General features: G+C 43.7%; 1 protein-coding gene across 1 annotated transcript in view; it reads right to left on the minus strand.

Annotated features, from left to right (window-relative positions):
- Positions 1-2,353: 2,353 nt before the first annotated feature.
- PRKCQ (protein kinase C theta) overlaps positions 2,354-16,207 on the minus strand; it is a 65,648-nt gene continuing 51,794 nt past the window's right edge. Inside the window, 4 exon segments of the mRNA XM_009648419.2 lie at positions 2,354-4,298; positions 5,617-5,745; positions 8,643-8,831; positions 13,566-13,704. Of these exon segments, the coding sequence (XP_009646714.1) occupies positions 4,143-4,298; positions 5,617-5,745; positions 8,643-8,831; positions 13,566-13,704 (613 nt within the window). The 3' untranslated portion in view covers positions 2,354-4,142.

The following is a 16,207-nucleotide window of genomic DNA, read 5'->3' on the forward strand; positions in this document are numbered from 1 at the left end:
AGAGGATAAAGGACTTCATTGTACCTGTTACCAAACAGTAGAATGGACTCCATCATGCCAGGTACAGTCACTGAGCTGGACAGGACCACTAGCTTGCAAGCAGTCCCAGTTACAGAAGAGCCAGAAATACATTAATTCCTGTATTTCAGCAGCTCTGCATGCGCTGCCTTGGCTGCTGTGATACAGCAAAGATAAAACTTCTTTGTAAGGAAGGAAGGTAGAAAAGCTTCCTGTGATCTGCACTGAGACCTCCTTTGGCTTCGCAACACCCCAAGGCACGCTTTGGGCCACATATTGATTACGATCTTAGCTGCTGTAGGTGATACACTAGCTGAGCTGGCATATCTTGGAGTGAGAGAGCAGTTTAGTTCCCAGCTGTGATCTCTTGCTTGGGTTCTAAGTGTCTAAGGTACAAATACAATGGTAATGGCAGGAGCATACCTACTTCCAGTACCCACTGTTTGGAGCTGTACTGGCAGGCAGGGACTTTTGGTGATACCTCTCCACTGCAAGGTGTGCCTGGTAACCACTGGGTGAAGCTACCTTTCCTTTCTGCATGGGCAGCAAAGAACATGGTGGGGTGCAGGATGGAGATTGGTCGTCCCTGTGGGAGAGGCAACCATAACTCTGGGCTGCACACTGAGGAGCTGTGAGACCAACCAACCTCCTCTGGAAAGCAACTTGGAGGTCTTTGCAGGAGGGCTGAAATCGGGGCTGCCACTCACTGGTGACGACCACTCATCCTGATCTTTTTATCAGCCTGAGGTTCGGTTTGGTGAATGCCAAAAAGTAGGAATTTGTGCGTCTGTTGAGTGAAGCAGCAAGACTGGGCAAGGAGCTGTTGGGCAGTGAGGACTCCCAAAACTTGAGCAGAAGCAGGTGGTGCAGGAGGTCAGGCCCTGGTGTTTGCAGGTGCCGTGCTCCTACAGCAGTGCTGTGATCCCATGGAGCTCCAAAACAGAAATGGGCCTTCAGCAAATGAATAACCAAACCTGGCAAACCCCATCTAATATTTTGCAGGTGCCACGCTCCTACAGCAGTGCTGTGATCCCATGGGGCTCCAAAACAGAAATGGGCCTTCAGCAAGTGAATAACCAAACCTGGCAAACCCCATCTAAAATGCCATAAAAAAAACCCTTTATGGAGGAGGGGAAAAAAAAAAAAAAAAAAAAGACGACAAAATGGGTATGGAGGTGCCAGGTTTAGTCAAGTCAAAGGAGCATCTCTCTGAGTATCTGGCCTCCTGCTCATTTCCGTGTGGGTGTTTGGCTTTCAGCCCTCACCAGCTCCTATCTCTCAATCGCTGCTACCACAGGAAAACGCTTGCTGCTTACCACGTCACTCTTCGCACACCACAGGCACAGCTGGGAGGGTTTTTGGGCTGTTGCACCAGTGAGACACACAGCAGGCACGTTCGTGGTGGCTTGTACCCACCTCTCCCCATCTCCCTCCCCCCTTCCTCAATGGGTTTACTTGGTTTTTAAGCTGAAGATACCTCGCAGAGAGAAGCAGGCACCTCTTCTTGTGGTTTGCATCAAAAGCCCTACAGTAAGCCGAACACTGTGTCTGCTCTAGCTGTTACTCAAACGTGCTCCTTTACAAGTCACTCTTACGTTTGGTGGCTTTAGCTGTACAGGACCACAGCTGGAGTGCAGAGAGCCCTGCCTCTGGTCAGAGAGGTCTTAAACCTTGTTACTCTTCAGTTACTTAACCACAAGAGGTGATTCAGCACCATCCTTCCTCAGTCTATGCTCTCAGGGTGTCCCTGAATTGGTGACAAGCACAAACCGCTGTGCTGTTGCAAAGAAAACATCCCTAACAGTCATTTAGGGTGGGATACTGCTGGTCTTCAGATGCTTAGAAATGTCATCTCTAGTCTGGATTGGGCCATCCAGACTCCATCCATAGCATGTGGACAGAGCCAGGCCCTCCCAGGACTTGACCGATCTAGCCTCATTCAGGTGTCAAAGGAAGATGACCCAAATCACCCTCTAATAGTAACGACCTCTGCACATCGGGCTCTGCAACCCCTTTGAGATACCAGACCCCATTTACAGCCGTGTCACCTTCTGGTAGTGAAAAAAGAACATTATACTCTCTTCTTGGATACCTTTGCACAGCGCCAAATCCTTGTTTTTGATACTGAGCTGTGGAGTAGTTACAGTTGTTCAAATGCTTGCTGATCCTGTGTATTTATGAGTTGAAATTCCCCTGGGGAACATCCCTCAGAAAGTGCAGAGCCATTTTAATGGCTTTTCTAAGGACCTCTGTTCTTTGTCCCTATTTAATCACTTCAACGCCCATTTTCCAATTGTACACAACGTTTTATTAAACTGTACAAACAGCACTGGCATTTAAAAAAAATCATGTTAACCGTTCTAATTAAACGTGATGACCAGCTGCACAAACTGTGAGCACAGATGTCCCCTGCGTTTCATACAGCACAAACAAGGATTTCATGAGAGTCACTGGACTGAAACCTTTTTCAGGGCACTCTGCTTTTCTTGTTGAGGCTCGGCAATTCTGCTCTTGGTCCTGCAGGATTTGGTGCCTGCAGTCACTGCCAGCCGTATCCCAGCACTGCCTGCAAGGCTGCCTGTATTCTGTTGGGAGGTCCAAGTTGACAGCCTGGTCCAGCAGAGCAGAAAAGCACCTCTGAGGGGAATCTGATTTTGGGATGACTCACCTTCTAGAGCTTTTCTTTCTCCATGGGCTGGAGGGGTTCATGCAACGAAGCTCCAAATGTACACACTTCAATTAGAGCCTAACACCAGCTGAGGTGACTGCCTAAGTCTAAGCTATTACAGAACCCTCTATTTGGGCTTTGACTTAATTTTGACCTGGTATTTAACTGGTGTCTCAGTGACAAACAGTAGCTGGGTGGTTCTACATGTCTCCCACCTCAGAAAACAGAGCATCTCTATTTAAAAGGATCCCACAATGAAAAGGTCACAGAAAAGGTTTTTTTTTAACCCATCTACATTTCCACAGAATGCAATGGGATAGAACATGGCAGCAAAATGTCATGAGGTGAAGGGGAGGACCACCCTCGGTTGATGTGCTGTCCTGCCTTGTGACCGCTGGGTGCAGCTTGTTGGCCTATGTCTGCAATGCGTGCCAAAGAGTTGGGGTATCATTTAGAGCAATAAAAATTATATCAGCCTTTGCAAGGACTGATTACTACCTTTCAAGTAAGATATACCAATGCTGTGACTGGAAGGCCAGTTTTATGACGCTTAAACAATGGTTTGAGGAAACCTCTTCCACCTTTCTCAGGCAGTTTTAGGATAGAACTCCAGAAAGCCCAGTCTAGATTTTGCTCTGAGCCTGGTGTATGCGAGGACAGTTAAAGCTTTAGAACAGGGCTTCTTGAGGCTTTCTGCTGCTCTGAAACTTCCTATCCTTCATGCTCAAGTACTAAGTGTAAACTGTTGGTTTTCTGTATTTATTTTGATACTTGCCATGGCAGCGATCCTCCTTCAGGGTTGGGTCCTTAGCTCCAGGGTCTCTGATTGAGATGTACAAATGCTGCAATGGGCACCTGCAAAGTCTCCTTGTCCCAGTGGAACAAAACTGAATCCTAACACCTGTGAACATTACTTTTAAAGTGTGTAGGGAGCAAAACTGCTTCTTCAAAACTCCTGTGCACACATGCACAATTCTGCACATGTACAAGTGTACTAAAGCACCCAGCCTGAAGCCTTCCCAGATGCCCTCAGGCCTTGAGCAAACCACTCGTCCTTCAGAAGGAGGTGGGCCAAAGTGACAATTGCAGAAATGGGCACTGACATCACCAGAAGCTCAAATATACTTGTTTTTTCTTACAGAGAAACCCATCGGATGTGTGTACAAGTAGTGGGGAACAGGTTTTGCCACTTCCTCATTTTCAGATGCTCTCAACTTCAAGAACATTGGGAAGACAGAGAAAAGAGACCAAAAGATGCCATGGAGAAACTTCATCATTAGTGAAGAGTGGCTGGCATCTGCTACGGACTGAAATAAAGCTGGAACCTCCAGGCATGGTACAGACTTTCAATGAGGTGTTTTTCTGGTGCGTTCTTGATAAAAATAACCATGCACAGTCTTCAGTTGACAACGTGTTACTCAAACCATTACAGAGAATCCCTTCAGTAAGGCAAATCTCAGGAAAATATTTTCTCCATTTTAGGGTTCACAAAAGAAAAGTTGCTGAACATATTTTGGTCCATGCTGTTAATGAGCGCTCTGTCGGCACAGGACAGTCTGGGTTTTTCATTTAGAAACTCCTTGTCGAAGTTGCTACAGTCACTCGGAGATTTCTTCAAGAAAAGGAAAAAAAAAAAGATTGATGTCAAATGACTAATACTCAGATCTTCATTACAATGGTACTGGCCCTATCAGGCTGCTTCCCATGGGCTCAGCTCAACTAGTTGGGAGTGAGCTCAGCTCAGCCAGGGAACCCACAATACATTTGCTCGTGGCCTTTTGCACAATGATTAGTTACTCCAGCCCAAATGATGAACAGCAACATGTCAAACTGCCATGAACTTCTGTCTGAGCTCTTAATATCCAGCAACCAGTGCTAATCACTTGCTTATTACCATCCTGTTGAAGTAGTAATGGGAATAAATATTATAAAGGAGGCACTGAGCCTGTGATCCATTAATTCTGCCAGGCAGGGATGCTTCAGCTTTGTAACATGACAGACTGGACCCATCAATTAAATAACACTTGTGAAGGACTGTAAAATAAGAGTGTGATGCATTTGTCAAATTAAATTATATTATGGTTATTAATTGGACTTTAATAGTTTAATAGGACTGTTATTCCTGACTATTAGCCAACCACCTGGTTATCTGAACTGCTTTTCCTTCTTTACCTTCTGCAGTGCAGTGAAAGATAATCCATACAGAAGGGGTTGCACTTCTGTCGTTAAGGGAAGGGGTTTTAAGTGGCATCCAGACCCCTGCTATGGTAACTGAGAAAGTGATGAGTAATTTATGGTTTCTTGGGTGTGGGCATGCCAGAGCTGGGCTTATAGCCATCAGAACGTAGTAGTCATGATGATCAGGTCAGGCAGCCCAGCCAACAGACGTCCATAGATCACAATTATCTTTCCAACGGTTGTACAATGAGTGAGGCTGTGGTAGATCCAAACTGTAGATCATTTTGGCTGTTTTTATCTGTACACAACATACCAGGCAGCCTGTAAACAATTTAATCTGCATTTGGACATCTAAGTAAGAGTCAACACTTTCCATTTTAGCTGCCCAAGACCAAGGTCCTCCATCTACTTTTAGACAGAGAGGCTGCATGTGCAGAGCAACTCCAGAAGATAGCCCTGAAAGTTTGAGAGCATTTTGAAAGCCTTAACTTGGTGCCCTAAACTGTTAGTTCCAGTGTGAAGCAGACATTTATCCACCTTTAAAATGCTTACTCTGTGAATCTAAACAGGATTTGAGGTCTCTGACATTAAAGACCCATGTCTAAAGATTTTGGACAGTGCCCTTAAATAAAAGGGTTTATAACATTACTGTGGGTCCTGGCTCTAGTTGATTGCTAGCATGTGCTGGGGAGTTTAAATATTGGGGAATGAATCAGTCAGGAAAGAAAGACATGAGAGGGATGCATTCATACCACTCTCGGTTTAAAAGGAGGCTCCATCCTTCTTTCTTCTAAAGCCTCCCAGTTTATTTCCCGGAAAAAGGCATGCTGGCGGATGTTCCCTCTTGCTCCCAGTCTCCTCTCAGGTTCTCTCACAAAAAGCTAGAACGTTGAAGAAAGAGAAATACCTCAGTTGTTTATCAATAACAGTGCATTCATTAGGACAGTCCTACCAGACAGGGCCTCAGACTTCAAACTTAAGCATGATTGGTGAGAGTGTGAAGACTCTTCTAACTTACTACATTTCTGATTGGGGAATCAGTTTGAATTCTTAGCCTAACATGCAAAAGTCTGTAGAAGAGGAGGCTGAGGGGAGACCTGACAGACTTCAAACTTAAGCATGATTGGTGAGAGTGTGAAGACTCTTCTAACTTACTAAATTTCTGATTGGGGGATCAGTTTGAATTCTTAGCCTAACATGCAAAACTGAGACACCTTGGCCATATTTTCCCTTTGCAGGAGAGAGAGGATAAATTTGCTACAGAAGCAACAACATAAGTGGATGAGCATGCCAACATGCAATTGCACAGGTAAAATATCTGGATCTCACTTGCAAACTTTTGTCTGGACAATTTCTTGCTATCAGGAAATTTTTTAGGGCTGAAATATAAGCATAATTTGTGAAAATACTAGTCTGGCCTATGTGGGGTTGCATTCACCTCCTATACCTTTGGACACTTGGAGTGTCACTACTTGACACTTTATAATTAATGGAGAAAAAGTCATCTTAGATGCAAATCATCTGATCTCCTTTACACACTTAAAGATGAGATAAAAGACACCCAAAAAGTGCTTGCTTCTCTCCACTGCCTAGTTCAGGTGCTGGAAATCATCTGCTTTGTCAAAAGACTCCTGATTCAGATAGCTTGTGTTTGCTGTGCACTGCGGGCTACGAGTCCTATGGATGACTAATTCTGCTGGAGGTAGGAAAAAGCCAGAACTGGGGGCATATCTTTTCACCAGCAGCTACGTGTAGGTCTGAGCCCATTTTTCAGTTTAGTGTAAACATGGCCTATTTTGCCATAGATGTTTTTAAGGTGATGCAGGAGACATTTGGCTCTGGAAGCAGCTGAAGTGTTTCTGGGGGAGAGTTTCAGGAGCACTAAATGCTTCAGAGCTCCTCTCAGTGTTCATGAGCAGGATGTAGTGCTGAAATATTGCTGTAATTGTGGATGCGAATAGTTTAAAATTCATCTTTATATCTGCAGTAAAATGTCTGGGGCTTTCAGGCCAGCTAGCCCATATAGCACCAGATCCTAGATCTCTCCAGAGTCAATGGAGAGGAAAAGTGGCAACACTTGGTAGCAGGTGGCCTGAATACAGCCAATACGTTCTACTTCAGAGGTAAGGGCACATTTTCAAAAGCACTTTACTGTTGGATGTTGTCTTAAAAGGGACTTGGGTCACATATGGTAGAAGTTTCTTGCTACTCTATTTGGCCAACAGCAAGCATACAATAGATACCACTCAGAAAAGAATAAATATAAATATCTAACGCCAAAAGTGGCAGCAAAAGAATCTGATGTGTGGACCATTGAGGGCCTGTTTGAAAAAAAACCAGGCATTGGGTTTTGGTGAACACTGTGGGCAAAGCCTCACTGACACTGAAGTGTCCCACAGACAACTGATTACACAGCAGTGCAGATTCCATAGGCTGAATTCTGTGCTGATAATACAGGCATTAAGCAGGGAGGAATATGTAATTATCCAGTCAGTGGCAATGAGAATAGCCCATAATGGAGAAAATGGGTTTTTTCCTAAGCAAGGAAGTTTATTGGTTCATATAAAGATGATTACCATCTGTAATCCTGACAGAAGTTCGGGTTGTTTGTGCAGAAAGATGGCAACATATGTCCCAGAAATAGCCATCCAAAATCTCAGTCTGCTATGATATGTCTTCCCAAACAACCGCTTTTGAATGTTTTCATTACTATCATTTTATACTGATACCTAAACGTCTGAACCCAGCAGAGATGCTAAAATGATCTCCTGTTCTCCATTTTTTTGTAGTGACAGTGTTGCCCTGCCACTTTGTAAATGCAAAAGTAAAGGTAGTGACTGTAGGTCAAATATGACCAAAATCTAATGATGAACAAGTTACCACACATCAGCTGAGCCATTATAACCCCTCTGCACATGTTCTCTGACCATGCTCCATCTCAAGGTAAAATGCCTTAGCTTAAATCATGTTCAACGTCAGTCCAAAGCCTGACTGAGGAGAGGTAGCTTACTAGACTAGCTGTGAATTCATTGCATTTTTACCTTGCAATTCTAGAATAATTTGCATCCCAAGCCAGGAAGGCTACAATGCTAAATGGCATGGGGCTGAGAAGGAGGCAATGAAAAAATCAGTGTATTAATGAAAGGGAACCTAAAAGACAAGGAGGATGCCCATTAGAGGAAACAGAAGAGTGCTCCACTCAGAAAGGACACTGCATTTCTATGTTGGAGGTTCAAAGGGCCAAAAATCCAGATGACATGGTGCTACTAGCTTGAGTAGCTTTGGCACTTCAGGACAGAGCTCAGGCTTTGTTTTCCTGCTCTTCAGCTCAGTGCAAAGGTGAAAAGTATTTTCTACTGAAAACCAAGCTGAACACCAAAGCAAGCGATGTACCTTAGATGTCCTCATATCTCTGAGGCATGAGGAAGTCACTGTAACTCTTAGTCTGAAGCCTGGCAGAATATCTTTTCCAAGAGTTAACATAACATGTCTTGCACTTTAGGGATTGCTCTGCAAAGAAACTGATCTCTGCTGGTATCTGATACCCTGCAGTCCTACTTACTTGATGTGAGGAGCCATCATCACAACTCAGGAGAAAGAAGACACAAAGATACTTTTACGACTCAGGTGAAGTGTGCTTTGAGGTCCACAGACAAGAAAGTGACTCTCATTGTTCCTATCACACTGAACTTGGTTTGTAAACAACAGCTGAAGATGCACAAATCAAATATGGCAGTTCTGGCAAAAAGACTTTTGTTCAATGTGTGGTAATTCTTACCTTCACCAAAATGTCCTTTGCATCCTTGTCAAGCCAGCGAGGGTAGAATGGGTTATCCATACGGATAGACTGGAAAAGCTCCTCTTCATCTTGACCATGGAAAGGAGATTGACCAATAAGCATCTCATACAGGAGGACGCCGAATGACCACCAGTCAACAGAGGTGTTGTACTTCTGCCCCAGCAATATCTGCAGAGAGGAGTGACAAAGACAGACGCAAAATGTCTGACATCAGTATTTCAACTTAGAATCACAGAATCATTTATGTTGGAAAAAACCTTTAAGATCATCAAGTCCAACTGTTAAACTTCAGAGGGGTGGCCAGACCCTGACCTTTCAACAGCCACTTTGCACTGAGTGGGTCAGCAGAAGGTGCTTCCCCTTGCCTGAAGCATGAGCCAGAGCATCTGCCAGTGGTGCAGAGGTTGTGGTTGAGGGAGCTCCAAACTGCAGCCACACCTGGGTGCCAAAACAGTCCTTCACACTACAGATACCAGGTTGCATGTTTTTCTAGTTACTCTTAAGTTACTTGAACAAATCCTTGGCTACCAGAGAGATCTGAAACAAAAAAAATGAGGCAAGTCATATTCTGCCTGCTCTCCAAGTTAACCCAAGGGTTCAAATCAGGCTTGCGAACTCCAAGAAGACAAGTGGTTAGGTATGAGCATTTTGGGACTGGTTTAACTCACACAAGCAGTATTTTAAAATTACAAGTTTGACCGTGTAAGGGTACTTTAGGACTATCAGTCAGTGGAAATGGTGTGAATCTATCCTTGCAAAATATGCTCCAGGAAAAACATGAAAAAGCAGCTGCTGATCTGCCCTCTTGAGACCAACTGAGTTATAGGTACAGGAATGGGAATTTGTCCTCAGTCAGTCTATTGCTTTGTGCCTTTCTGTGTCAGCTACAAAGTAAAGGCTACATCCAGTGTGTAGGGGCCAGGGAGGGTCAGCTGGAGTGACAACCTCCCCTAAGAAGTGATGTGGCATTTTCTTCCTCTGCAAACCTGGCCAGACACCACCAAGTTCTCAAACTTCCCCTCTGGGGAAACAAAATTAATCTCACCTGCCTTTAGATATCTGTTATGGAGATACCTAGAGCTAACCAGTTATCATTAACTCCTTTTATAGTCAAGGAAGAGAATTAGTCCTATTTTAGACATCCAGCTAATCATCTACCTGCTGTAAAATACAATCCCCTACTTGTCTCCTTTGGTTATCACGGAGCCTAGACAACTTGCTCATATATAGATATTTATATTGCAGATGTCTAAAGATATATGTGATGACTATGATGTCTAGGATCCTTATCAGGATTTTAGAGCTGGAGAGGGAAATAGTTCATTTTAAGGCACAATTTTTACTCTTGAGCCCACAGCCTGGTTGCACATGTGATCCCTGATATTATAAGCTACGGTGTAGGTATCAATGACAAGCCATGGAGATGGCTTAATACCAGTGAAAACAACCATCCAGATCAGTACATATGAAACTGCTGATAGTTGAAAAATAATGATTTAGAGTGGTGATCTTTACAGCTGGCTCTGAGTGGAAGTAGGTGAGTAATTTCTTCACTGCTTTCATACCTTGTCTGCATTGCCTGTAAATTGTCACTTGGGCCCGGATTCATCTTATTGCCTACAAGTTATGTGTCTTATTAATTTAGTTACCCAGAGTATCTGAACCAGGGGAGGTTTACACTGGACATTAGGAAGCATTTCTTTGCTGGGAGGGTGGTCAAACACTGGAACAGGCTACCTAGAGAGGTGGTCGATGCCCCAAGTTAGTGTTTGAGAGGCCTTCGGACAATGCCCATAACAACATGGTTTAACTTGGTCAGCCCTGGACTGGTCAGGTAATTGGACTAGATGATTGTTGTAGGTTCCTTCCAACTGAAATATTCTATTCCTGTCCTGTCCTGTCCTGTCCGGTCCTGTCCTATCCTATCCAGTCCTGTCCTATCCTATCCTATCCTATGCATAGCAGTGATTTAACTGACTTACGCACCTAAGGTAGGAAGGGATTACTTGTCTCCTGGGATGTTTGCCCTTCTGCAACACTACGAAGTGCCATCAGATGCTTCACTTTTAGAAGAACTTTCATACATTAGGTGAGGAGTGTTCCCCTCTAATGTACATGTGGCACCTAGCAAAGCAGGACCTTAATATCAGAAGTCTAAACCCAAGCTGATGTAGAGTATTCATGACTAACACATCTGTCCCCAAAAATGCCAAAAGAGGAGATGCAAAAAGGACACAAAACCTATTTGAATATAAGAGGAAATATATACAATATGGTTCACTCACAGTCAAGAAAAAAACGAAAGAGCAAGGGTCACAAATACATTTATTCTGAGTCACTTATAAACAAAATCATCCCAGCTTTTCCTTCTGAAAAGATGTGTTGTTTTTATAAGGCTCTACGTTTTAAAGTATAAAATGTCTGGAGAATGAAATTAAATGTTTTATGGCAGTCAAGGAAAAGATTTATTAGCTTTGCAATTCTCTGGAAAAAATAAACTCAGAAATTTCATTTCAGGTTAAGTCTTTTTTTTTTTTTTGTCAAATATTTTTTGAAATAAAAAATTGCTTGTATACTGACCCAAAGTCCCCTTATTTGCTGTAGCCAAGGTGCTGGGTCTGTAACAAATTACAGTGCTAGCAGCTGCATTGAAATACCGACAAAAAGTCCGGTGCTTCCTAGCCTCTGGTGGGAGAGATGATCCATAAACCCTAGCAGTGCTTCCAATTTAGAGGTAAAATGTTTTATATGCACTCGTTGAATCTCTAAAATAAATGATAGTGCAGAAATAAAACTCTGAGCTATTTTAGTCTTTCTCTTTTCTATGCAGTAAAAACACAGATAATGGATTATCCCTTGGTTCTCTTTTTTTTCAGGATCAGAAAATAGCTTCTTTTTTTTTTTTAAATAAAAGCATATTGAAGTGGAATAAAAGACAATTGCAGAGCACACTTACACCTGCTCTTAGGCAATACAAATCCAATTGATTTGAAGAGACCAGCCCTTGTGTCAGCAGTGGTGTAACCTAGATCAGAATCGAGCCCTTGGTGCACAGTAAAAGATCAATGAGTTATAGTGGAGGGGAAAAAACCAAAAGCTTTAAAAGCTATTTGAAAAGTACCAATATCCATCATGAAAACACTAAAATCAGCGAACAGCATCTTGAATGACAAATAAATGGGTTTCAGAGTGATATTGGACACGATGCATGGATGACTTGTAGCTTCTTCTCTGAGATGAAGAATGTTTTCTTTGGCCCCAATTTGCCACCTAATTAGTTAAAGCTTCTCCATAATAAGATCTATCATTGTGTGAAGTCACCAGGTAAAGGGTACTTTCTCTTTTTTGGAGGGATCCAGTTCAAAATATCTAATTTTACTGGAAAAAAACTGAAAGAAATAAGGGGAAGGGCAAAGGATCTTGCTATGGGCAAACTGGAATCTGGTATCTGTGACCACCCAGTATTATTGCATGGGCACATGGAGGCCAAGTTCAGCTTTACTTCACCAAGTATCAGTAGATATCAACTGCAGAAGGAGAAGAACTGTTGGTATGTTTTTGCATGGAGCTTGGAGGCTGCCTCCATGCAAGCCCCAGCCTTCCTGAGTCAAGGAGGCAGAGCAGGACCTTAACACAAGCTACAAGCTCTGCCTTGCCCTCATTAGCTCAAGAACAGCCTGGCCCTGATACAACTCCACCATCTCTAGTTTTAGAGCCTCCTTCACCAGGAGGTGACTTGTGGAGGCATGTCCTCCAGGGATGGATTCGTGCAGTGACATGAGGTGCTCTGGCACCATGCACAGCCAAAGCAGAGAAGCTGGTAGTCCAGGGCCCAGAGTTAGCAGGTCAGGTCCCAGCTGTCCTTCAGACAGCAACACCTATCCTCTGACTGGTGGCATTTAGAGTGGAAAAAATCAGGATGTATGACCACTCATGTTTATGTTTATGTTCCATCCCTGGAAACATTCGAGGCCAGGTTGGATGGGGCTCTGAGCGACCTGATCTGGTTAAAGATGTCCCTTCTCACTGCAGGGAGGTTGGACTAGATGACCTCTACAGGTCCCTTCCAATCCAAAGCATTCTACGATTCTATGCTTCCAAGCATCTCAGTCCCTTTTACAAGTAGCTATTGGTTGTTTCTTATCTAGACAGACCTTCAAGCCTGTGCTCAGTTTTAAGGTTATGCTTCTGGTGGCAGAGCCTTTTCACAGCATATAGTGCCTTATTCAGCTCTGGGAGGATGCTCGTGGTGCAGGCTGTGTTTGCAGCCAGCTAAGAACCTGTCTAGTAAGAGAGAAGTCCAAACTTATGGGTGCCATCCCTATTCAAGCATCAGAGTATATCCCAGAGGGAAGGTGAATGCCAATCTCTGCTTTATCATGGACCTCTTCTCTATCTAAAAAGTTAATCAGTGATGAGGGAGAATCAGTTCCATTTTGTCCAACCTTTTCTCTGTTACGTCGTGATGAACATCATCCCTTAGAAGTGCCCATAGCTCCCTAATAGCTATCAAGGAGTCTGTACAGCCATGGAAACATACTGTTAGCTAGCTAGGGAACATGCTTCCTATTCCTTGTGCTGTTTCTGTCCCTGAACTGCAGGACCTAACTCTTGGAGCTTCTTCTGCCGTGGCCCAAACTGGACTTCCATTAAGCATTCTTGGTTAAGCCAAGCACTGCTTGCTTCCCAGGCCCATTTGCACAAAACATGATTTAGCCACAAAAATATGCAGTGCCAGAGAGCAATACAGACTGAGTCAAACTGAAATCTAGTTTCTAGCCTGGAACTGCTCAAAAGCAGGTTATTACTCTTTGCACCCTCTACCACTGACCGACAGTCATGTCTTAAGGCACGTTCTCTGTCCCACAGCAGCTTGCTGACCTCCCCGAACCCCACACCTACCTCAGGAGCGATATAGTCAGGAGTCCCACAGAAAGTACTTGTCTTCGCATCCCCAAACATGTTCTCCTTACACATCCCAAAGTCAGCAATTTTGATGTGCCCCTCGTTGTCCAGGAGGACGTTGTCTAGCTTCAAATCTCTGTGGAGGAAGAGAAGGAAATCCCTCCTTTAAAGTGCAACAGAGCTACACAAGTTATTTTAGCAGGTTACACATTAACTTGCTATCTGCCTCTATGTAGTGCCTACTTGGTGCAATTACAAAGGAAGGGTGAGGGACGAATGAGGAGATGCTCTCTTGGAATTCAATATCCCTCGTCCTCATTCCTCTTGTCCCAGCACTGATTAATTTGCTGGAGAAGACTTTTCTTAAGACATCTTTTAAAACCTGCCTCCTTTGAGGATGCAGAATTGTGAAGCTAAAAAGGGCTTTGCACCAGCTGGTGCTTCTGCCCTAGCACAGCCTGGGGAAGGTGAGCAAGAAGGGACTGGCTAGTGCTCACTTTCTCCTTCCCTGGCAGTCTCAGTACCCTCTATGAAGCTGCTGCCAGGTCTCCCTCCCAGTGCAGGCTCTATGAATGTTGGAAGAGGTTAAGGACCCGCAAGCCTTGCATGGCTTGTGGAGGGTCAAAAATAACCCCAGACTTCAGCAGAATACCCACCACCTTTTCACTGCTGGGCTGCACTGTCTGAGCCCCGGGGATTTACAAAGCCCTTCACACATTGCTGCCAAGCTGTTGCCAGAGGTTTCAGGCTCTGAGCTACTGTGCGAAGCAAAGAGCCCAGACAGAGGAAAAAAAAGAAATGCACAGAGAAGGAAATAAAAGCAAGGGAGCTGATGAATCATGGCCACTGACAGAGAACAAAGAGGTCCCCATGTGGGAACAACCTCTGAAAGGAGAGAAAAGCATGTAAAGAAAGAAAAAAAGGCAGAAAGAAAGGAAGGCTGGCATGGTTTCTATGTTAATTTTTTTTATATCTTACCTAAACATTTTGCTTTTCATTGAAATAATGACTCGGGGAGATGTTTGGATCAGTGATGTTGTGCTTCACCTGGGATGTAGGTACAATTTGGGTTACCTGGTCTCAGAGCACCCAAGCTCCTGTACTGCCCGTCCTGTGATTGATAAATCACTGCTCCTTCTCAGGGCTCCCAAAGCACCCAGACACAATGTTTGCTTGTGCCCACAGCCAATAGGTAAAGCAACCTCTGCTCCTTCACAACCTACACACATTTTCCACATTTCAGGTGACAGTCCTAGCCACGAGGCTGCTATATAGCTACCTGCCCAGTGACAACTGTTTTACAGTGTGGGGTTTTTTTTCAGAAATAGCTTTGACTCCCTCAAAGAAGGTGATTTCTAATGCATGATGCTCCTAAGATGATTGCCTACAATTGCAGGAAAGATGGCTGTTCAGCCTCCCTCTGTGCAAAGCTCCTCGTCTTGCCTCGGTCAGGACCTGGTCAGGACCTCGTAGTGTCTACACACTAAATTGTTGTCATGGGGCAATTGTTTGTTGCTGCTAGAATATGGCCCAGGAAAAAGTGGGAGTCATCAATCAAGAAGAAATATAGAGACAACCGAGACATTTGCCTTCCAAGTGGCAGACACTCATGTTGTCACAATTTCCAGCTGGAATGACTTATTTTAGTTACACCATTGAGATCAATCTCTGGCTGCCAGCCCTGCTTTTATTCATCTGGTAGATCGAAGCAAAACAAAAAACCCATCACCTACAGTTCACTTTCATTATTTTGATGAGTCTCAAACTCATTGGCTCCAGGGACTGGAGTTGCTGCCAAAAATGCGTCCGCTCATTCATTAAAATTTAAGCCAACATTTCCAAACATGGGTGCATGAGACAGAACAGCTGGATTCGTTATTCTTACTACATTGGAAGTGGTGTAGTTTTAAAAATGATTGCTATTCACTTTCCTAAGTGCTTAGTTAGTTCTGACTGAGATACTGGAGGCTGCACGTTCTCGACTGACCTCGTTGTCATTGTCTTCAATGAAAAAAGGAAAAAGGAGTAGGACTGGTGAAATCTTGTCTCTTAAATCCTGATACCCAAAGCAAAGCTTCACTGACTCCTGGGAATGAGCTATTTCTTCCTATCACCATGCTACCCAGTGTCTAGCTATCCCAATTTGCCCACATTTCCCAAGGCTCCAGGTGCTAAACCCCTCTCTCCTTTTATGAGGAAATGGGGCCCAAACCCTGACACACCACTGATGTAGCAATTCCAAATAAAAATGTGAATTATAACCAAAATGTCAGCATTAACAGTCCTGCCACAAACTCACAATGTCCTGCAGATATTATTAATCAACTTTTCTGAGAAGTCTGAGTAAAAATGACGGACATGGCTAAACAATTCGAGCACTTCAGAAAATGTTTCCCTTCAGTCATCCAGAACAATAATTAGAGCCAGAAACTTGCTGAGACCCCAGAGATCTTCTTAGCTTAATGCCATTGATATTGATCTCATGTTTATGCAATCACCATCATTGGTCAATAAAGACTATAAATGGCTCCCACATGAGTACTAATAATGAATAATAAGGTGAGTTTATATGAATCAATCCTTGCGTTTTAATGGGAGAGTGCATTGTAAACAAGCCATTCACTTTTAGCATTTGTTCT

This window comes from Egretta garzetta, unplaced genomic scaffold (genome assembly GCF_000687185.1).
Source record: "Egretta garzetta isolate BGI_Z169 unplaced genomic scaffold, ASM68718v1 scaffold260, whole genome shotgun sequence".
Classification (NCBI taxonomy): domain Eukaryota; kingdom Metazoa; phylum Chordata; class Aves; order Pelecaniformes; family Ardeidae; genus Egretta; species Egretta garzetta.